Raw genomic sequence first — 23886 nt, 5'->3', positions numbered from 1 at the left:
TAGCCTTTTGATATAGTCAAGGCTTAGAGAGATGTAATACTGCTACCTACATAACATGGCCATGCTATTTTATAGTAAGATTTTTAAAAAACAAATGGTGTACTCAAAAGCATAGTGTAGTAAATAAACAAACTAGTAAGGATCATTATAACCGTCCTTCTCAGATGTTATCTATACATTACCGCATGTGTCTTTATACACCTGGTAGTGCAGCAGCTTTGTTTATGTCAGCACTGCTCAACAGTGAGTCACGTGTTATAACCAGATATTAGATCTGTTGCAACAGCTACAGTAGCAGTCGGCAACTGGAATTCATATATATATATATATATATATATATATATATATATATTTCTTTTTTCTTTTTCTCTTTGTGCATTGGAGTTGGGGTAGGGTGGTGGCAGGGTTTGTACATGTGAGTACAGATGTTCATGGATGCCAGAAAGAAGGTATCAGATCCCTGGGAGCTGGAGTTATAGACAATTGTAATCTTGATGTTAGTGCTGGGAATCAAATGCCAGTCTTCTGCAAGAGCATCAAGTACTCTTACTGAAGTATTTCTCCAGCCTCCCCCCCCCCCCAATATTTAGCTCCATTGTTATTATAAGGCCACCATTATGTTTGCATTATCCTTAGCTTAAATGTTATGTAGTACATGACTGTATGTATTGAAGGAAAGGTAAAGGTTTTGTCATTCTAGAATATCCAGCAACTTTGATTTAGATTGTGTTGTGATTTAGCATCCCCCAGTTCATATAATATTAACAGACTGGATTATAGTTTACCTTTAAGAAAGAGTAAACTCAAGGGAATAACATCGAAATGTAAATAAGAAATACTCAAGTTAATAAAAAAAAAAGAAAGAAAGTAAACTCAAGAGAAGTTCATATAAATTATATGATTTGCTTACTAAAGCATTCATGCAGTTGTTTGTTTTAGTATCCTTGGTGCTAACATAGGGACATATGTATAGGTTCAGAGGTCCAATGTCATAGCTTGCATATTTGTGTGTGTGGCTTTTGTTAATTTTTTTTTTTCTTTTTAAAGATTTTATTTATTGTATATAAGTACACTGTAGCTGTCTTCAGACACACCGGAAGAGGGCATCAGATCCCATTACAGATGGTTGTGAGCCACCATATGGTTGCTGGGAATTGAACTCAGGACCTCTGGAAGAGCAGTCAGTACTCTTAACCACTGAGCCATCTCTCTAGCCCCTGTTAATGTTTTTAAAAGCTGTAGCTTTCATTCTCTACTATGACCTTGTACTCACAGAGATCCACCTGCTTCTGCCTCCCTCGTGCAGAGATTAAAGGCCCAGTATCCATGTTTTTTAAAAAAGAGAAACTGAAACTAGAGGGAATGTGAGTTTTTGGAGAGCTTTCCTATGTGTGGTTTTGTTTGCTGTTTTCAAGTCAGCAAACACTGTCAGGATCTCAGTTTAACAATAGTTTCCCCATAAAATTAGAGAGTTGAATACATTGCAGCAGCTCACAACAGTGTGCTCGTCTTACAATTCTGAAGACTGAAGCTATTGATTTGTTTTTCATTCTTCAGAACACCTGAGGCCAGAGGACAGTTTGCTCTTCATTATCCAGTTCAGAAAGACAGAAAATGATATTGTTTTCTATTTTCATACTTTCAAGCCCATGACAATCAATACTCAACCCCTTGCAAAAAAAAAATAGTCTTATTCCAATCCCTTGGACTCAGATGATACAATAATGTATATCTGGGGCTTATGTTAGATATGCAAGCTCTAGCCAGGTGTACCCATCTTTGTATTCCTAGCTCTCAGGAAGAATAGTCTGGAGGATTCCAAGTTCAATCCTAGCATGTCTTCCATAATAAGACGGTCTTAAAAAGAGAAAGCTTTAATGAAAAAGTCTTAATGTTACCGTGCAGCTGGAGGTGCCACACTGGACAGCACTAACATGATCACTTAGCTTACTGAGGTAAGCTACAGTTTTATCCATGGGAAGCTTCTTGTCTAAAAAAAACAAAACCAACGTCGAAGTCGACAAGGTTGAGCTCAGGTCCTCTCACTGGGTAGGCAAGTACTCATTGTGAACCACACTATATCCAGTTAATTGGAATTACAAGTACTGGTGTGGATTCTCTGCTCAAAATTTATTATGTGATGTATATTGTCTCCTAAAAAGGGAGTATAATCCTGACTGTGTTGAGTTATAACCTACTTGTGAAACAGAGTTGGCTAGGAGACAGACCTTTTACAGTACTAAGCTAAAGTGAGATTTGATTCTATTTTATGTTGGAACGTTGGTTCTTTTTTTAAATGTTATATTACTTCTTGCATGATAGAGGATATTCATTATGTTTTAATAGTACCATTTACACTGTTATTTTGGGAAACTTTAAGTGTCTGCAATTGTAGTGCTTACTACTTGGAGACTGTAGTTTGACACTGTGGCTTTGTGAACAGTTGGTATTTCAGCATTTCAGGACTCTTAGCACATTATGCACCAGGTTCTGTGGTGTCTCCGTCTTCTAAGATGTCCTCACAGTGCTGTTGATGAGAAAACCCAGGGGAATGTGGTGGGGAAGGAGTCCAGTTCCCAGGCAAGTATTCATCATACTTCAGAACATACTTCCTAGTTGAGGAAAGGCTAAAATGTATTTGTAGGTGTCTAGCTCGAGCATTTGGTCATTTATATTAAATATCTTCCCAGTGAGATAAGCTTTGAGCAGACTTTCTTCTTTTTTTAAAAAAAAATTATTATTTTATTATATAATAAGTACACCGTAGCTGTCTTCAGACACACCAGAAAAATCTCATTACAGATGGTTGTGAGCCACCATGCGGTTGCTGGGATTTGAACTCAGGACCTCTTCAGGAGCAGTCAGTGCTTGAGCAGATTTTTTTTTTTTTTTTTTCGGAGCTGGGGACCGAACCCAGGGCCTTGCGCTTCCTAGGCAAGCGCTCTACCACTGAGCTAAATCCCCAACCCCTTTGAGCAGATTTTCAAAACAGTATTTTTTACCTGCTCCTCCCATACAAATAATTGCTTTAGTATGTTTGCCATTAAGAGACTTCTTTACTGATTTGTTGTTTTTAATATTAGATTAATTTTTAATGTCACGCTTTGATATGTAACTCTTGGATCTCAAATGCATCCTTGTATGCACACATGCATGCACACTAAATCTAGAGACTAAAACGAAGGTGAAAGTTTATTCAAAGTAATTTTACCCTAACTTAATAAATGCTGTCTTTTGTGTGTAACCCATCAATTGGAATGAAGGTTTTACTTGGAACCATGTTGCTTCCTGTGCTTTTCATTTTAATTGCTAGGCAAGTCTCCCCACACTTACTGCCACAAAAAAGAATTATTAGACACACACTTAATGGGATTCTACTCTATTAGGTCCTGTTAGGAGCACAGTGTGAACAAGGCAGGCAGGCTGGCACAAATGTCTTTCTCTGTGACAAAATTTTGGAGTTGATGGGATGATCATAATTTGCTGTGCCATATTCCAGGGTAGAAAGGGTTAGTAAGAGACATAAAAGAATTAACTCATTAGGTTTTGTTAGGAGGAAGAAAAGTAATATCTGAATAGCTTCTTATATTTGTACTTCATCCTGAGGGCAGACTAGAGATTTTTGAACTAATCCGAGAAGGCCCATGTTTTAGGAAGACCAACTTGCCTGGTGGAATTCTAGAAGGGAACTAAGAAGTTAGGATAGTTTCAGAGATACTGGCTTTTGAAGAATTTAATAACAGTTGGAATTTAGAAATGAACCTTTTCTGAGAAGAGGCTACAGCAATCTAGTTGCAGGTTTTTAATTGGGTCATTTGCATATCCTTCAGATAGGGATTATCGGGTTTTATGTTTTAAAAGGGTAGTAGAGTTAACTTTATTTTAAACATCCAACATATAGGAGTCTGCCAAACCATAAAAATTTCACTGCGTGTTGATTAGATGGCTGTCTTGAAATTTAGCGTACCGTTGTGAACTGGCCTTCTGGAAAGTGAACACAGGGGCATGACTCAAGAAGAGGCAGAAACTCTAGAGCCACATCTTCCTGACTGCATTCACCAACCAGATTTGATACTCTTCTGTGAAATCTTGGGCACCCTCGGAATGCTCTGCACTGTGGCTGGTAGGCTCCTCCTTGGCTGAGTTACCTCTTTACCAAAGCCTCATGACCTTGTTCACATTGACCCTCTGTTAGTGCAATTATGTAATTTAATTGCCATAACGGATACTGTATCTTAGAAATCAAAGTAGTCAATATTTTCATTCACTAAGAAATTATAAATGGGGCTGGAGAGATAGCACCAACTGCTCTTCAAGAGGTCCTGAGTTCAAGTCCCAGCAACCACCTGATGGCTCACAGCCATCTCTAATGGGATCCGATTCCCCTTTCTGGTGTGTTGGAAGACAGCTACAGTGTACTCATAAGTTTGTAGTGGAGGGTCTGAGGAGGTAGCTGAGAGCACACAAAGAAGAGTTGGGGACTGGTGAAGAGTTGGCTCAGAAGTTAAGAGCACTTATTGCTCTTGTGGAAGACCTGGGTTCTATTCCCAGCACCCACATAATGCCATCCATAATACCAGTTCCAGGGAATCTGCAGGCATGCACTTGGTACAGATAGATACAGGCAGGCAAAAGATTAATACATACAAGGTAGAGTAAATAAATAGGAAAAAGAAAAAAACTGAGTGTATGGCGTTGTGCTGGTAAGTCCAGCTCTAGGGAGGCTGCAACAAGAATCCGTAGGGTTCATTGCTCAGTCAGCCTGACCTAGTTGGCAGTCCCTGTCTTGAGGGAAGTAGCTTCTAATGTGTTTTTGAGGGTGATACAAAAGGTCCACACACAACATACACACACAGGAGAATAAAGCTTCTATAAACATTGCGTATTTAGATTGTTTTCCATCTGCATTAGATGTGCTTTAAAGAAACAGTGATATTTTATGGCTTATGTAAGAAGAACATCAATAGAAGGACCGGACCGGGTCAGGTCTAGGGCAAAGATCAAAAGAACACACACAACTTCAAGTTAAGTGTGCACACATTAATTTTTGTAACTACCTATTTGCTTTTGCAGTTCCTTTCAATTGCATGGGATACAGAGCTTCTTACTCTGCTTAGCACACAGGAAGAACATTTCAGGGTGGTTAAGAAAGAGTAGCTACAGAAGCAGAAGCACCAGGCCAGAGGGGTGAAGGCAAAGCAGACTGTTCTTTTGAGAGGTCTATCCAGTGGTACTGCAGGGGGATACTTACTGTCAATGGCTGGTGAGTCTGGAGAAAGGAGCAGGCTGTGAAAGGTTATGTTGGAGAGACTGGCTCCCAGGAACGAGGTCATGAGAACATCCAGTCAGGGTTGGCCTGGCTCTTTTTAAATTTCTCCTTTCCTGTACCTCTCATTCATTTCTTCCCTCTTCTGTCTTGAGTCAAGATTGGGTTACTTTTTAAAAAAAGACTTTTTTTTGGAATGTATAAATGTTTTTTCCCGAGCACATGTATGTGCACCAAACATGTGCCTGGTGTCCTTGGAGCCAAAAGAGGGCTGCTGTGTGGATGGATATGGAAACTAAACCCAGGCCCTCTGCCAGTGCTCTTAATGATTGAGCCATCTCTCCAGCCCTAGGCTGTTTGAAACAGTTAAAGCAGGAAGTGCTGAAGATGGGGAAAGACAGACAAGGACCCAGACTGGAGGTGGGCGCTGGTACACAACCACTGAGCCCCAGTGACTTGTTTGGCTTTTTCTCAAAACCTTTTTAATATGGAAACGGGAACAAAAACCATTCATTTTCATGTTTACTTTTTTTAAAAAATAAAAACCCATCATATCCACTCTATATTTAGGCACTTTGTCTTACTTAGGAGGTGTGATTTTTTTTTCTTTAGGAATACAGGATTATAATTGCTGGGAAATAGCTCCACTTCACTGAAATATGAAATATAGATACCTTATTTTATCTACATACTTTTATGTATACACAAACATATTAAATGGAGAAAGAAGGCTGCATATTCTATATCTTAAAGTGAGATGTTTTATCATTTATAATGCTGGGATTTTTTTATTGGAGTTTTTAAAATTTACATTTCGAGTGTTATCACTTTTCCCAGTTTCCCGTTCATAAATTATAATGCTGTTAAATGAGTTACTTATTCAGTTATTCAGTCTTGTGTTGTTACTTATGCTGGCGTTGGACACTAGGGCTCAAAGTAATCTGCTCCTCCAAGTAGCTGGGACTGCCAGCATCACTGTCACTCTCGGCTCATTTTAGTGTGTTGTGTTGTTTTGTTTTGTTTTGTTTTGTTTTTGAGATAGGGTTTCTCAGTTGCACTGTCTGTCCTGGAACTCTCTGTAGACCAGGCTGGCCTCAAACTCAGAGACCCATCAGCCTCTGCCTCCCAAGTGCTAGGGTTACAGGTGAGCACCTAGCTAGGCGTTTAGTTTTTAAGGAAGGCGATTTGCATGTTCATGTAACAATACTTGAGGACGTATAGTCAGGACTGTAATTTAGGCTATGAAGAAGATGAGTTGCCATTTCTGTAACTGCCATCTTTGTCATCAGCGAGTAACTGCTCCCTTCTCTAAAGCTTCATGGCCTGGTGGGTTTCACAGCCTTCATTACACATTAAAGGTACTCTTGCTTTGTTTGGGTTAATGACTGATTAATAATAAAGTGAAGTTTTGATTGAACATTCTGAGAAACTGGAATGTTTTAGTTTTTGGATAAATTACTCTTCCTTGGGATAAAAAACTGTCTCAGTGTATTAAAGTTGTTTTTTGTTGTGAAACTAATCACTTAATGTGTTACAAAAAAGTGAAGACAGGTGTTCTAGAAACTGCAGTAGATGTAGAAGGGCAGTCTGTATAGAAGGGCAGTCTGTATAGAAGGGCAGTCTGACCGATACTGGCACTCCATTGCTTCCAGGATTGATTGGCTAACATGCCTGGCTAGGTGAATGACCCTTACTGTCCCGTGTGCGTTCCTCTGAAAGTGTGTGCTCAGTTGACAAAGATGACTTTTGCAGTAGACTTTTACATCTTTGGTGGAGGGTCTCTGAGTAGCTGTGTTTTCTTGCTTGATCCTTCAAACCAGCTTTGAGAGATCAGAAGCCTCAGGTTTTAGGTGTGGTTGGTCTCAGCTCTATTCCTAAGAGGAGGCAATCAGTGCCTCTGAGCAGAGCAGGTGTGGTGTCTCTAGCTGCTTTTCGGCTCTAGATTCACCCTTTAAATGCTCACTTCTAAGTTTGCTTAAAATGTCAACCTTCACTGTTTGTATATCTTTGATTGAGACTCTTAATTGTAAGTACACATTGGACTGGATGATGCGCAGCCTTTGAAGACGAAGGGTGAGGCGAATAGAGATTTTTTTCCCATTCAACAATTGAGTAATGATGAATTCTCCATGGTAGAATTTTAAAAATATTATTATTATTAAATCATTTTAATCTTCCTTGGGATGTTTATATTTCAAATGTTATCCCCCTTCCTGGTCTCCCCTCCATGAACCTCCTTACCCCTTGCTCCTCCCCTTTGCCTCTAAGAGGGTGCTCCCCCCTCCCTCCTCACCCCTGTAGATATCTTAAGAGGATATCTGAAGCTTGAGTGTCTTCTCTAGCCACTGACTGTGGATTCTGTGAAACAAGTATATACTAATCTTGTCCACCAGAACTCTTTGTTTTCAAATGTAAATGGATGAAGATTTTTGTGAGAATTGTCGGTGGTCCCAAGAAAATGTTCATCAAAATAGTTCATCTACTCAAAAAGAAAGTTACTAAAGCTGCCCACTGAGAAAGTGTTTAATGCAGTTTCTAGAGCACAAATAGGAAAGATTGGCGTCAGGGAGCCCTGCCTTTGTCAGGATAGTGACATGTGACATGTGAAATGTTGACAAGTTATTCTTTTCTTTTTTGGATTCCGTATGTATTTTGTTTGACTTGTTTGAGACATGGTCTAGCCATGTAGTCCAAACCAGCCTCTAACTTGGGATACTCCAGCCCCTAACATCTGGGATTACAGGTCTACACCACCCTATGTTCGTCCTCCTAAGGAGATAGCTTGAGTAAACAGAAGCACATACATTCATTGAATTGCAACAACATTGATAGCCAATGAGCAGGACCAAGTGACAGACTGAGCTCAAAGCCAGGATGGTAGAAGGCACAGACAAGCCAGGCACGGTTGACTTAGTCGTGGAAATGGTTGCATACTGAAAGTCAAAGCCGGGGACATGAAACCTAGGGAACATTCTTTTTAAAAAAAAAAAAAGCCATAGATAAATGTCAGAATGTATTATAAGCAGTCTGGGTTTAAGAGACAATTGACTTTTTACATGGGGTTTATTTAACATTTTGATTAAGCCTTTTTTTCCCTCTCTTATATGCTTTCCCAATTTAGGTTAAGTAAAATAATTGTTGTAAACCTTGCAGAGACTCCAAGTGTAAGGTATGGCATTTCCTGATAGTGGCATTCCCCTAATGAACAAGAAAGATAAGTGAACCAGTCAAGCCTGCATTTTAGGAAGATAAAGCTAAAGTAGTTGTGTCCTTTTCTGCCCAGCTTTTCAGACTCTTGGGAAATTGTGTGAAGCATTTGTAGAAGCAGCTCTCCCATGGTTATTGGAAGGGGAACATACAGAATAAAAGCAACAAGTTGTGAGCGGAGAAGGGCTCCCCACATGCTGCAGCTGTGGAAGCAAACTTACAGGTGCAAAATGAGAGAGAGGACCCATGCCTAGTCCCGCATGGTGTTGTTTTAAGTTTCCTTATACACCAATGCTGGAGTTGTGATTTGGAGTTTGTCAGAATATTAATGTGTAATATGACATCTTTCCTAGCAGAGGCTTACCTAATGAGATGATCCAAATTCTTAGTTTTTGTTTTGTTTTGGTTGTTTTATATTAAGAAGGATGCCAGCTAAAAATGTTTTCAAACAAGTGTTTGAAAGTATGTAGAACTTTGTGAATGAAAATGAGGACACGATGGCTCCTAGGTACAGTTGAGGAGAAGTGTTTTATTGTAGATAAGAGGGAGAGAACATCCAGAGGCATCTGGAAAGGTCAAGACTGAACCAGGCTACGTGTCTTAGTTAGGGTTTCTCTGCTGTGAACAGACACCATGACCAAGGCAACTTTTATAAGAACAATATTTAATTGGGACTGGCTTACAGGTTCAGAGGTTCAGTCCATTATCATCAAGGTGAGAGTGTGGCAGAGTCCGGGCAGCCATGGAACAGGAGGAGCTGAGAGTTCTATACCTTCATCTGAAGGCTGCTAGAAGACTGGCTTCCAGGCAGCTAGGATGAGGGTATTATAGCCCACACCCACAGTGACACACCTACTCCAACAGGACCTCACCTTCTAATATTGCCACTCCCTGGACCGAGCATATACAAACCATCACACCGTGAGAAATATGGACAAGCCGAACAAGAGAGGTGCTATAGACCAAGAGAGTTTGTAACCAAAATGACTGAGTTGTTATAGGAATCAGAAGCTGGGGGAAGGGAAGTTCAGCCTCTGGGCTGGAGAGGTTTTGGGTAGGATAGGATGAGAAGTGCTAGGAGGAGCCACAGGTACTAAGTGGAGTTTGTCCCAGGTTTCTTTGGGACCTGACAGTATGTCATAAAAGCAGCCATAAGTTCTAAATTAGATTTTTATTAGTGTGACATTTAAAAGTACAACTGTATTTGGTATATTTCTTGTGAATAGATATCTTTCCAGTCAGATTTTGCTAATAAATTGTCGTATCTGGTGTCTGATTTTTATCTCCCCTCTTCCCCAGCACGAACAACTTGAATCCCCCCATTGGGCTTTTCAGTAGAAGTACGGGTGTGCATCCATAAAAGGAAATTTTAAAATAATCTTGAAGCTTATTAGCCACGTCTGATTAGGAGTGCACCTGTGCTGGGTGCCAGTGTAAATGTACAATTAGACAAGTACTGTACCGAGATTGGGTTCCTTTCTTCACCTGCCATTGTCTTTGAGTAACACACTTACTGTAGGAATAGTCACTGGAGAGACTGTTACAGCGACACTCAGTGTAAAATGAAAGCATAGCAGCCGTGCTGGAGACGGCCATCTTTGCTCTGCACGTATTTCCACTATTGAAGACGAGTGAATATAGTGTGTAATTTGTGAGTTGAAAGAAAAATGCAGAGTTGCCACCCTTGAGGAACGCTACATTGTGTGTGTGTGTGTGTGTGTGTGTGTGTGTGTGTGTGTGTGTCCAGAATATACATAATTTAGGTATGCCAGAATGATGCTAACAGCCACGAGAGGATATAATCTAGCAACATGGAGCAAATGGGTGAGACACTCCAATTCCTTTCTTGTCTCACTTCCTTACACCTCTCTAGAAATAGAAAATTAACAACACTAAGACATAGCCTTCGTTCCAGACCTAAAATGCTAGAGTTGTATTTTGATAACTTTTGTTATAACTGCTTTGACAATTTTCTCCCCCTGGTGAATTTACTTAGTTTCAAAAAAGACAAAAGTCTAGTAGGTAAACTGTTTCACTTATAAATACAGTTGTACCTTAAAAGTAAAACAATTTGGCTTTTAAAATTGATTCCCCAGGGATCCATACAATACTTAAAGCAGGTGTACAGTTGTGAATAGCCTGTTTTTTTTTTTTTTAATTTTTTAAATTCAGGAAAACTGCTTACTTATTCAGATGAATATTCATTTACTATTTTTTAACTTGAAAACTATTATTTTTGTGTATGTATACATTTGCACATGTGTGTGTGTGCATGTATGTGCCTATGTGGCCCTGACTCATGCCAGGGTGCATGTGAAGAAGTGAGGACAGCTTTCTGGAGTCCATTCTTTTCTACCACCCTATAGGATCCCCAGATCAAGTGAAATTGTCAGGCCTATGCTCAAGCACCTCCACCCGCTGAGCCGTCTTGCTGGCCCTTCATTGACCGTCTTTTCTTTTTCTTTCCGGTAAGCTTTTAGAAATTCGGTTGGAGTTGTTGGAGCATGTGGCTGTATAGTGGCGTCTAGTACTTTGCCTGCATTTCATCCCTTAAGGGATTGGACCCCGCCAAGAGGCTGAGCAGAGACCTTACTAAACTTTACACTTAATTCACTGTGTAAGTGCTAGTGGTGGAGTATAGAGTGCTCACTTGGCCAGCACTGTAGGGAGCCATTCGTGTGTGAGTGATAATGAAGGAAACATCAGTGGGCTGAGTTGTACTGTTGTTTGTACCCTTGCTGCAGTGTGCATATCTGTGCAGTGTGCCAGAAGTGAAACCTTAGTCCCACATTGTTAATCTCTTGGCTTATTCCCTTTTAGTTTCTTTTGCTTTTTTAAATGATTGCTGTTAGGTGAGTTTTTTAAAAAAGTATAGTTAAAACTTGCCTGTCTATCATTTTATATCATGCTATTTTCACTTACTTTGCAGGTTTTGTCCATTTTTAAGTAGTTGAGATTGATTGCGCTGGTTTCTGCTTTTCTGTAGTTAAATGTCTTACTTCCTTTTTATAACTAAAGCCAACACAATTACTGTTCATGAAAATGTTTTACATGTTTTCTTTGATTTCATCAGGACACATTTTAAGTATAAATAAACGTGACATTTTAATTGAATATCAGTAATATATTCAAGTTATATATATATGTACTTATTTTTTCTTAATTAGATTTAAATATATAAAAGTAAAGAGGACAGTTTCATAAACCTCACTCAGCTGACCTGTACTATCTGGTTTCAGTAGCCATTGATCTGCCATCCTTGAGGTTTTGTTTCTTTTTTTTCTCAAACTTTATTAGCATATTTAAAAAGCAAATTCCAGCTTGTCTTTTCCCATTCCTGTGACAAGCTGCCTAATAAGTAAAGGAAGGGAGGGTTTCTGGCTCTCAGTGTGAGGCCATACATTCCATCATGGCAGGAAAGGCACTATATATAGCAAGACCAGGAAGTAGATCAGTCATGTGCATCCAAGGTCAGGAAGCACAGAGGCAACAGGAAGTGGGCCTGAGCTATAAACCCAAGACCATCCCCCAGTGACAGATTTTTCTCCAGCAAGGTTCTGTCTCCTGAAGGTTACTTAAATACCCTTTCAAAACAGTGCCACCAAGCTGGGGACTAAGTGTTTATAAACACATGGGGAATGGAGGACATTTCTTATTCAAACCATAGTCTAGATACATTTAATTCCCCAAGCTTCGTGTGTGTGTGTGTGTGTGTGTGTGTGTGTGTGTGTGTGTGTGTGTGTGTGTATTTATTTATAGGGTAAGTTCTTATTGTAGTCACCGTTGGTCTTGATCTCATGTGCTTAGTGACCCTTCCAAGTTAGCTTCCCAAGCAAAAGGAGTGGGGTGTCTATTAGAGTGTATTAGCTTGTCCCATGAATAAAGAATTTTGGTTTGTATCTCTATTAGACAAGGCCACTCCAAATGAACAGAACTGGGACACCTTGATTGAATTAAATAAAATCACTGTCATGCTTTAATGTTTCTTTTTATCCATGTAATTTTTTTTGGTATCCAAAATGAAACTTTAAATTCAATCTGACTCAAAATCCAAATAGTTCTTATATTACACTAGGTTATTTTGGTGAAAATATATATATATTTCCCCCCTTATACAATGTATTGTATTTGATATAGAAGTGAGGTCATCTTTCTTGCTTCACAGTTTGGATTTAACTGATAGCTTTGTCTTACCATAAATTTTCTCAGAATTCTCTTTAAATTGGGAATCAGATCTAGAGGTTTGATAAATGTGGTTTTGCTTTATTTTTTGCACAAATACCTCTTAGATGGTACTGTTGTTACATTTAAAAAAAAAATGCCTAGAGTTCCAGTTTCAGTGACAAGACTGAAAAATGGCCCCAGCCAGTGTCTGATTTAGTAGTTACAAAGCTTCCATCAACTGTGCAGGCAACGTTTTATCCTGTGTTGATGAGCACCGCCCTCTTCCTCCTGTGTTGTTTCCAGTCAGTCTTGCTGTGCAGTCTCCATGCGGGCTTGGAACTCGGTCGTCTGGCCTGAGACTCCTGAATGCTGACATGCAGGTGTATGCTGCTGTGTTCAGCACTAGATTCTTTACATTCTGATATTTTAAAATCTTTCATTCATTCTTCATTTACTGAGGCTTTTCTTCTCTTGATAACTTTTTGTCATTATGAATTGTTGATTCATCTGTGGGAGGTAGACTACATAACTGTTTCCCTTAGTAATTTGTAGGATGATGAATCTGTGTATGTTTCGTGAAATAATAAAAAGGCAATCTATGCTATCTCCGGCAAGGCGCTGGCCTGGTCTCATCTCGTCTGACCTGGAGCTCCGAAATTTCTCCACCCGACTTGCTAAGTTCCCACGGTGGATCACTGCCAGGACAGCCTCACGCATTCAAATTCACACAGCTAGCTGGTTTGCACGTTTCACTGCTGTACTTTCCTCTCTGGAATCCAGTCTACTCGCCCCATGATGAAAAACACCACACAATCTTAATTTAGAATTAACAGGTAACACAGTTGCTGGCTGCAGCAACTATCATCCTGATTCCAAAGCCATTTTTAGTTAAATCCTCCGGCGGTGAATCCTGAAGGATCTGCCATCTAAACTGGGGAGGCCTCTTAGTTACATTTTTCCTTCAAGCTCTCTCATCCAAAAGCTCAGTCCCCTTTTCTTGCCTCTTCTTTTCCCCTCTTTGACCCAGAAGTCCCACCTACTTCTCGCCCAGTGATATTGTAGATTGCCTTTTTATTATTTCACGCAACACGTATATAATGAAGTACAGTTATAGAGGTGATGTTTTTAGCTTTCAGGGACTTTTAGATACCATATTTTATATACATTTCTGCTGTGGATTTAGTGTTCATTCAGTGTAACTACACCTACCATGAATAATTTCCTTGCTTTCTTATTAAGATATCCCAGGTTTATCTTTAAAAAAAAAAAAAAAACAAAAAACAAAACCCAGCCCACTCGGTGTCAGCCAAACTGGTGGTAGCCCTTTTGAACAGTTGTTATACTGAGACTTGGACTCATGTTGGCACGCAAGGCAGCTGAGGCTGTCCCTTTGACTCCATCTGCTGAGGTGTAGGTAGCACAAGTTGGTACTGCTACACATAGTTCACACAGTGCTGGGCATTGAACCCTGCACTCCTAATCCCCTTTGTCTTACTGGGCAGCCTACTATTTGCTTGTGCATGTATGCTGTTGTGTGGTATATATTTGTGTACATGCACATGTGTATGAAAGCCAAAGGTCAAACAATGCTTACCTGCCCTTTTCTGAGACAGTCTCTGACTGAACCTGGAACTCAGTGGTTAGGCTACAGTAACTGGCCAGCTAGCCTCAGGCAGAGCATCTTCCTGCTGCTGCCTTCCGAGTGCTGGGATTACTGGTGTGCACTACTGCACTCACCTGACCTTTTATGTGGGTGCCGGGGATCTGAACTCAGTTCCTCACACTCAGTGCTAAGTACTTTGTTGACTGGACTATCCTCCCAACTTGAAGCAGCTTTCTGTGTCCTCAAAATAAAGACTGTATTAGCAATAACAACAACAAAACCTGAACAAGGTACAGAAACAGTCAAAATTATGTAAAGCCCATAATAGCTGTGGACAGAAAAGCAAAATAATGTGGCAAGTAGTGTGAAAGTAAAATGATTTCAGTTAAAGGTTAGAAGGGTGAATGGACTGGAGAAGGGGCTGAGAAGAATGACTAAAATGGAAGAGGGGAGAGCCAGTTTTTAAAAGTTTACTCAGCACTGAAAAATTAAAAAAGGATTATATAAATATGTGTAAGAAAAAGACATTCTAGTTCTTAGACTCATAATACTATTCAGAGTATGGTAAATGACCTTTAGGAGTGGCTTTCTCTTCACTTCTCCAAAATTGGATTCTTCATGGTGGGCGGGAGTGGGGGATGTCGTCGATTCAGCCTGGACCATGTTTCTTACAATGTATGTTGGTGCCGAGCACATGCTGGACAAGTGTCATATCTGTCACCGCAGTCTTCACTTCAGTAGCTTCTGTGCTTTGTGTACCTGGAGCTCCTGATGACCACACTTAACTGTAGGCTGTGAGCTAGAGGGTTCACTCCTCCTCCCCCAGACACCTCAGATTGCCCACTGTGAGCCTAACTCGGGAGTGCTTTGGGATCAGGGAAGCCAGCAGCACTGGAATCTGTACATGTGGACGCATGTGCTTTACGAGATACAGCTATATCCTCTGGAGCTTCAGCTTCTGCTGCAGCATCAGGCCTTGCGGTAGAGTCTCCAGAGGTTGACACATCTCCTGCCATTGGGCTTGAGGCGAGCAGACTTGGATTGGACTACCCTGCTCACTCCCTGATGCACACTGAGCCCTGTGCCACTTACATTCTGTTACTCCAGTTCTTTGAAACTGTTCCTTGTCATTCTGACTCTTGTCATTCACTGCAATTGAAAGCCAGCTTCTACACCATCATCTTAAGTAGGTTCCTTTTTGTTGTCCTTTTTCTTTTTGTCTTAACTGTTCTATTTATTTACATTTCAGATGTTGTTCCCCCTTCCCAGTCCCCCCTCCCTAGTAGTTTTCTTACATAACTAAATCTGCCCTTCACAATTGACCTTACTGGGCTGGGGAGATAGCTCACTTGGTAAGAACACATGACACACAGCAGGAGGACCTGAGTTTAAGTCTTAGGCAACACATAAACAGTTGCATATGGCATTCACATCTGTAACCCTCGCACTGTGGGAGCCAGAGTCGGGGGTCAGTAAGGTTGGCTGTCACCCTGCCTCCAAATCTTGAGACTCACTCTGTCTCAAAGGTTTAAGGCAGAGAGTAATAGAGCAGAACACCTGATATTCTCCGCTGTCCTCTGTGTGTGTGTGTGCCTACTACACACACATGTACAGACATAGCTACACATTTAAACAGAGCTGTCCTCCCTCCAGCTTTTTCTTTGTTTTTTTGTGGGGTGCGTTAGGTAAGTGTTTAGTTGTTTTTCTTTGGTCAGGTGATTTGCAATAATCTCTAAGACTAAGACTAAGGTATTTTAATGCCTGTTTAGGGCTGGGAATATAGGTGAGGTAGTAGAGTGCTTGTCTGGTATGCACAAGGTCCTGGGTTCAACTCCCAGCACTGTATTTAGTGGGAGCATGGTGGAGTATGTCTGCAATCCTAGCATATAGAAAATGGAGACTGTAGGACCCGAAGTCCAAAGTCTTCTGACCACATAGCAAGAGTGTCAAGGCCAGCCTGAGCTACAGTTCTTATGGAGCCTCATGAGTGCCCACTCCACATGGTAGGTTGATGGCCTTAATCTTGTCCCATAATCACAGCTGCTGTGGGTTCAGGAGTTGTAGTGGCCATGTTGTACCTAGCAGAGAGCTTTCCAAAGCATCTTATCCTTTCTTTAGGTTCTTACAGTCTTTAAACTGTCTTCTGTGATATTCCCTGAGCCTACGGTAGACAACTGTGGATGTCCCATTGATGACTAAGTGTGCAGCAGTCACTGTGATCTCTGACCATTGTGAGTCTGTCTGTAGTTACAATTCTTACTGCAGCAGATGTCTCTCAGGCCAGAGTTGATAGCTTTTGCAAAAGCCTGATTAATAGAAGGAGAAGTGATGGGCATATAACGCCTGTTTAGCAGAATAAGGTCCATAACCTCTACAGTCCCAGTTTCTGACCAGGGTTAATGAGACCAGAAGGGGTTTCCCCCTGTGGAGTGGGTCTCAATAGCAGCCAGAATGAAGTTGGTTACCCCCACAATAGACATACTTCTATTTTACTAGTGGAGCACACCCTACCTAGCAAGTTGATTGATACACCATGAAAGACCCAGCATTGAGTAAGGTTGTTCATTACAGTTCTCACCCAAGAGCCTTCATAGCCCATTCTGGTACTGAATGGAGAAAGCCTTTTAATCTCAGTCCAGTTGATTTCTCTATGACCTATAACTAGATCATGTGGTGTCTTCAGCAATAAGGCCATCTAGTCCGAAAGGGCAGTCAGCCACTGTGGCAATTGCCTGTGTTATTTGGTATTTTCAGATCTTCCTGATCAGCAACTTTGGAGGTGAGGGGAGTCATTGACTCTTAATAACCTATAACTTCAATAACCTGTGACTTCTGAGAGTAGATTATCTACCCATGCAGGTTACTTCAGTTCAGCTTATATTTAAATTAGCTACCAAGTATCCTTAAAGCTTTTTCATAGGGCAGACACACACACCCCCAATTCCCTCCTGTTTCCTTATTTCCATTTTTCATTTTGTTTTCTGTTTTTTGTTTGTTTGGTTTTTTCAAGGTTGGGTGTCTCTGTGTAGCCTTGACTGCCCTTGAACTTACTCTGTAGACCAGGCTGACCTCAAATGCAGAGAGATGTGCCTGTCTCTGCCTCCCAAGTGCTGGGACCAAAGGCCCACCAGACACCTCCACATCTGGCCCTTAAATCAGTCTTAAACCTTTCCACTCCCTACTGGAAAGTTTCCTTCCACCCGGACACCACCCTTCTGAGATTGGTTGTTACTTATTTTTAAATTTCATTTCTCTTTTGAGTCAGGAGCCATTATGCAGCCCTAGCTGGTCTGGAACTTGCTTTGTAAATCACTGGCTGTTTCTGCCTCCCAAGTTTTGGAATTAAAGATCTATGTTACCATGTTTGTGTGAGATTGCTTTTGATTATCAAATAATTTCCTTAATAAGAGTGTTGGGATTTAGAACCAGGCTTTTGGAAAATAGGGAGAAACATTATAAAGATGAAAAACCCTCTCCATCCTTAGCAGTTGGAAAAAGGCACCCAAGGCAGCTCACAACTGTATCTTCAGTTCTGGAGGATCTGACGGCTTCTGGCCTCAATAGGCACTAAATACAGACAGACATACATGCAAACACATAACCTTAAGTCAATAAAGACAGCAGATGACAACAAATGCTGGTAAGGCTCCTGGGAGAGGGCCAGCAGACATGTGATCTCACGCATCCATTATGAAATTCCTCAAAATAGTTTAGTATAACCTGACTATACCTAGTCTGTGTACCAAGTCAGCATACAACACTTGCTCACCCGTGTTTGTTGCTGCACCATTCTTAACGGTCGAGAGTGGGGCCAGCCTAGATGGCCATCGATAAATAACCTGCCTAGAAAATGCGGTACATACAAAATTTTACACCTGAAATCAAGATATTTTCAGGAAAATGGAGGCAGCTGAAAATCAAACCACATTCAAAGACAAGTCCACAGTTTCCTTTGGAACTTAACATTTAAAATTTTCAATTCTATCCTCTGTCTCCCTCCCTCCTTCTCTGTTTATGTATGCATGTATGGCACTCACGAAACAAGGGTCATGAGACAAGATCTTAGGGAGATGGGAAACAGGAAAATGGAATACAAGTAATACAGCATAATTTGGGACTAACTGGGAGAAGAAAGAGAACCCAGCTGGAAAGGCCTGGACGTGGAAGAAGACAGTGTGAAGATGTGTGAAGAAGACAGTGTGAAGATGTGTGAAGAAGACAGTGTGAAGATGTGTGAAGAAGACAGTGTGAAGATGTGTGAAGAAGACAGTGTGAAGATGTGTGAAGAAGACAGTGTGAAGATGTGTGAAGAAGACAGTGTGAAGATGTGTGAAGAAGACCGTGTGAAGATGTGTGAAGAAGACCGTGTGAAGATGTGTGAAGAAGACAGACCGTGTGAAGATGTGTGAAGAAGACAGACCGTGTGAAGATGTGTGAAGAAGACAGTGTGAAGATGTGTGAAGAAGACAGTGTGAAGATGTGTGAAGAAGACAGACAGTGTGAAGATGTGTGGTGAAACCCGCTGGTTGCTCTGTGTGCTAACTTAAACAGTGCAAGTGGAAAAACCTGCATGGGTACTTAGTGAAATAGAGCAAGCTACTTCTGTCTTCCCCTCCTCCTGGCCATTGTTTTCAGAAGTGACTGAAAGGTACCTGGCCTACATTGCACCCTACCTTATTTGTGAAGCATTAAAGAAGAAATGCCTTCAACGCAGAACTAAATGATTAGGACCCCCCACATTAATAGTCATGAAAGTTGTCTATTTCTAAGTAGTTTTTTAAAGTTAGATAAGATATATGTGGTTTATTGCTTAGTGTTGAGTTGAGAGGGCATTTCCCGAACGCTCCAGTGTTTGTGTAACTGTGCTCATATATTTTCAGTTTCTTTGATGAGATTATTCCTTTGCAATTACTGTTTAATGTAGCTCTGGCTGGCCTGAATCTTGATATGTAGAGCAGACTGGTTGGTTCGCCTGCTTTTGCTTCGTGAGTTCTGGGATTAATGGTATTTGCTACCATGCCTCATCCACAACTGTTGTTCTTGATCAAGATAAATAAATGGGACCATTCACAAACTATAAATATACAAATTTGGGGTTCATATTTTTTCTATTTTTGAAATTGTGGATTCTGTGATTTGTTAATATATACTTCCCTAAGGTATACATGGTAAAGTGGCTCATGTCATTAGTCATCTCGGTGTTACTCACCGTTATGTGTCCGTCTACATGCATAGCAGATTTCTGTGCACAGTAACTGATAGACCTGTGCTGTATGAGATCAGGAGACCTCATCATGCTAGATTACTGCACTGTTGAGTTCTTTGACCTGTGGCTTCCTCTTCTACTTTCCAGACCCAGAAAACTACTATTCTGTTTCCCTCTTTCCCTCACTCCCTGCTGTGTGTGTGTGTGTGTTTATTTGATTATTTGATTAGGTTGTATTTGTAAGGGAATTCATACAGATTCAACTTCCAGTGCTTGATTTATTTACCTTAGCTCAACATGTCTCCGATTTTTCTGTTCTAAGTCTGAACAAGTGCATGCTCCCTCTCATATTCCTTTATCCATTGCTGAGTCTGTCTTGGCTAGTGTGAGTGGTAGTGCAGCGAGGATGGGCTGTCTTCACGAGGAGCTTATTGCTTTCTTTAGATGTATACCAAAAAATGGGATCGCTGGATCATGTATTGTAGTAGTTCTATTTTTAAAATTTTGAGAAACCTCTACTGTTTTCAGCAATGCTGCACCAGTCCTTCCAGCAGCATTCTGCATTCTCCATTCTCCACACCCTCGCCAACACTTGTCACCGTCTTTTTTATAGCCATCTGAACAGGTGCATGGTGGTGTCTTTTTGTGGTTTTAATTAGCTTTTCCCTGATGATTAGTGAGGTATTTGAATATCTTAGTATGTGTGTTCCTCATTTTCCATTGGGAACATTTTTGTGTGTGTACTTGTATTCTTTGACCAGGTTTGAAATTATTTTTATTTTTTTGCTCTTGAGCTGTGAATATTCTTTGATTATCAACTCCTTAATTTTAGGTTTTAAGATGAATTCCTGAGCTTTTGTTTGTTAGCACACAGTTTCTAAAATTGGTCAGAAGGAGAAACTTGCTGCGGGCTCAGTGAATAGCATGGGCATTCTGGGCAAACGTTCCTAACTGCTTGGAATCCAGAGAGCAAACAAACAATTTGAAAGACTCAAGCAATCTCAGACCTAGGAATTTTACTTTAAGAATCAGTTATAGTGCTGGGTGGAGTGGCTCACACTTGTCATCCCAGCACTGGGAAAGCTAAGGAAGGAGGGTTATGGTAAGTTAGTTGTTTATAACCTGGGCTCCTATGAGTTCCAGCTATTTTAGGCCTAAGCAGTTAGGCTGTTTCAAAAATAAAACAACAAAAACTGGTGCTTCTCAAATCAAAGCTAACTTTCACATTCTGTCTTTTCCAGCGTCCTGAGTTTAGCATTATACTTTTCCAGTGGAGCCCATGACTTCTGATCAGGACGCTAAAGTTGTGGCTGAACCGCAGGCACAGCGAGTCCAGGAGGGCAAGGACAGCTCTCATCTGGTAGGTGTCCTCAGAGGGGAGGCCCGGGGGAGGCCTGTAGGCCACAGGCCACAGCCATCCATTCCTATTTCTGATAAAGAGCTCAGACTCTTTATGGACTTAAGAAGAGGTTAAAAGGAATAGTAATTTTCTAACAGTATGTTTCTTAGAACACGTATATCAAACAATAACAGAGCAAAAGAACTTACTCATCCAGTGTTCTTGGCTGAGATCTCTACAGCAAGAGATGCACACAGAAGTTTTCAGAAAGACCTACAGGGAAAACTGTGTTGTTTTCTAACAAAAGAGAAGCGATAGCTATATTGAAGCATAATTATCCAAAAGGTGGTGTGATCTGATGGTATTAGCTGGGAGCTTAGCTGGACCTGTTTAGATTTTTTTTTTCTTTTTTTTTGTGCATCCTGTGTGTGACATTCCTCCAGACTCCCCCTGGAATGAGGGCCTTATGACATATTTTCAAAGGAAAGTCAGCTTGTTTTATAGTATATTGAAAAGGTAGTGAAGGAAATTCTAGTTTCAATTTTAATGTTTTTTTCCGTGTAGTTCCCCCAAGTAGCAAGTTGTTATATTTCAGACTGAATTATATTTATTTGGAAAAATATCTGCAACTTTATTAGCAGAAACTACCAGTACTAGGAGATACAGAAAACAAAAGATATAACTTGAAATACTTAGAGTTTTGTATCAAGAAAATGCAGGCTGGAGAGATGGCTTAGTGGTTAAGAGTACTGACTGCTCTTCCAGAGGTCCTGAGTTCCAAGTCCCAGCAACCACACGGTTGAGATATGATGAGATCTATAATGAGATCTGATGCCCTTTTCTGGTGTGTCTGAAGACAGCTACAGTAATATATAATAAATCTTTAAAAAAAAATACAATTTGGGGCCAGGAAAGTGAGTAAAAGCAGTTGTCACCCAATTCTGCCCATCTGAATTTGTTTTACCGTATTCCACAGTGGAAAGAGTACAAATTTGTCAAAGCTGTTCTTTGACTCCTATGCACGCTGGCATCACCCGCCCACACACACAGTGTGTACATACACACTAGTGAAAGAAAATCTGGGCTGGAGACATGGCTTAGCAATTAAGAGCACTTGTTCTTGCAAAGGACCCAGGTTTGATTCCCAGCTCCCATATCATGACTCACAGCCATCTCTAACTCCAGTTCCAGGGAACCTGACCCTTCTTTGTGACCTTCATGGGTACCAGGCATGTAGACATACATGTAGGCAAAACACTCATGCACATAAAATAGCCCTAAAAACTAGCTATCATATTAACATAGTGAATTGTGTGTTTAAGAGCACTCCTTGCTCTTGCAGAGGTCAGTCCCCAGCATCCACCCTGGGAGGCTCAGAGCCTCCTCTAAGTGCAACTTCAGGCCATCCCTTGGTCCCTGAGGGCACCTGCACACAAGAATAAATACATACATGCACACATTCATAAAAATAATAAATCTTTAGGAATTTTAATCCTGTCAAACAATAATATTGAACACTTTTAAATGGGTGTTGGGGAAAAACAGCTTCTTAAAGTTACCTCAGTTTGAAACTACCAGAAATTCTAATGTTTAGTTAGAACTTGAGAAATTGTACATTTTAAGGTGCCACTGTATTTCTGGGTATAATTTTTTACAGATTTCTTTGCTATGTAAAATTGTGAATTTTTTTTAGTGGGTTTGGTGTTACTTAAATTGCTATGGTTTAAAATTATGTTTTGTTAATGTTATAATGGAGTTTTGATGTTTGCAATTTTACAGATGAATGGTCCTATATCGCAAACCACTTCTCAAACAAGTTCCCTCCCAGCATTGACTCAGGTAAATTAGTTTTGAGATTATCACAGATTGCCCAGCCACAGCCAAGACTACCCAAATATGTATTGTGAACAAAATTAATTAAGTGTAGATGTTTCTTAAATGGAGGATCCATTTTGGGATTGTGCCCTTGAGTGTGTTAAATATCACTACTCTTTCACAATGCGTCAGATAGTTTATTCTCAAGTGTTTATGACTGTTTTCAGTCAGTCTGTTTCATATGTATATGATTAGCTTTACATTTTGATGACTTTTTTAGAGTATGCAAGTCAAATTCTAATAAGAGAATAAGCAACAGGCTAAGTGTGTGCCCGTTGGTAAAGGGTTTGCCTCACATGTAAGGAGAGAGCCTCAGGTAGCTCCTGCTTCTCATCCTACCAGGAGGCAAGAAACAAGGTGCAGGCTCGTCTTTAAATACTGAGCATGTTTGAGGTCAGTCTTAGGTACACAAGGGAGTGGGAATCCGTTGTTTTAAATCTTGCTTTTTGCATTTATATGTGCGTATAGGAAGTACATCTCCATAGAACTACAAATTTAGTTTATCTTCTAAGTATCTAACAACCTTAGGAACTTGACAGCATAATAAACATTAGTGTTCTGTTCTCTAAAATACATAGCATCTATGAAATTAGCACATGTTCTACAGTCTATACGTAGAGGTCAGAGGGCAACGTGTAGGACTTAGTTCTCTCAGTCACGTGGGTCTCAGAGACTGAACTCAGACCTTTCTGTTGAAGTGGTCCTGTTGGATTTCACCATAAATGAGCAAAGATGCTGTTTGAGAGAGGTGTGTAAAGACTGGCAATGTTAGTGCTTGCTTTTCTGGGGAATGCCATGTCTTTTCTAGTCACAATAGGAGGATTCGATTCTTATGCACTATCTCTGTAGTCAGGAAAGTTTGAACTGGGTCGGAATGGCATTTCATTATATTTAATTATTCCTTATATGTGTATGTGTACACACATGTACATATGTCATAGCATGGGCGTGTGTGTGTGTGTGTGTGTGTGTGTGTGTGTGTGTGTGTGTGTGTGTGTAGGTCAGTCGGTCAGAGGGCAACTTGAAGGGAGTCAGTATTTTCTCTTACAATGTTGGACCCAGGGATAAAATTGGGATTGTCGGGCTTGGCAGCAGGGCCTTTATCCACTATGCCATCTTACTAGTCCAAACTAAAGATAACTAGATCAGAGAACGTAGGCAAAGGAACTGTCTTGGGATATAGCTCGGTGGTAGAGTGCTTGCTTGGCATTTACAAGGCTATGATT

At 40.5% G+C, this 23886-nt stretch overlaps 1 protein-coding gene across 8 annotated transcripts in view; it reads left to right on the top strand.

Moving 5' to 3' along the window:
* Positions 1–23886, top strand: part of Larp4b (La ribonucleoprotein 4B) — a 78795-nt gene that overhangs the window by 8829 nt on the left and 46080 nt on the right. For all 8 annotated transcript variants that reach the window (NM_001107361.2, XM_087590760.1, XM_087590759.1 and 5 more), the window contains 2 exon segments: positions 20688–20806; positions 22565–22624. In NM_001107361.2, coding sequence (NP_001100831.1) covers positions 20726–20806; positions 22565–22624 — 141 coding nt within the window. In that variant the 5' untranslated portion in view covers positions 20688–20725.

This window comes from Rattus norvegicus, chromosome 17 (assembly GCF_021556685.1).
Source record: "Rattus norvegicus strain SHRSP/BbbUtx chromosome 17, alternate assembly SHRSP_T2T, whole genome shotgun sequence".
Taxonomy (NCBI): Eukaryota; Metazoa; Chordata; class Mammalia; order Rodentia; family Muridae; genus Rattus; species Rattus norvegicus.
This window is presented reverse-complemented; position numbering and strand designations above follow the sequence as displayed.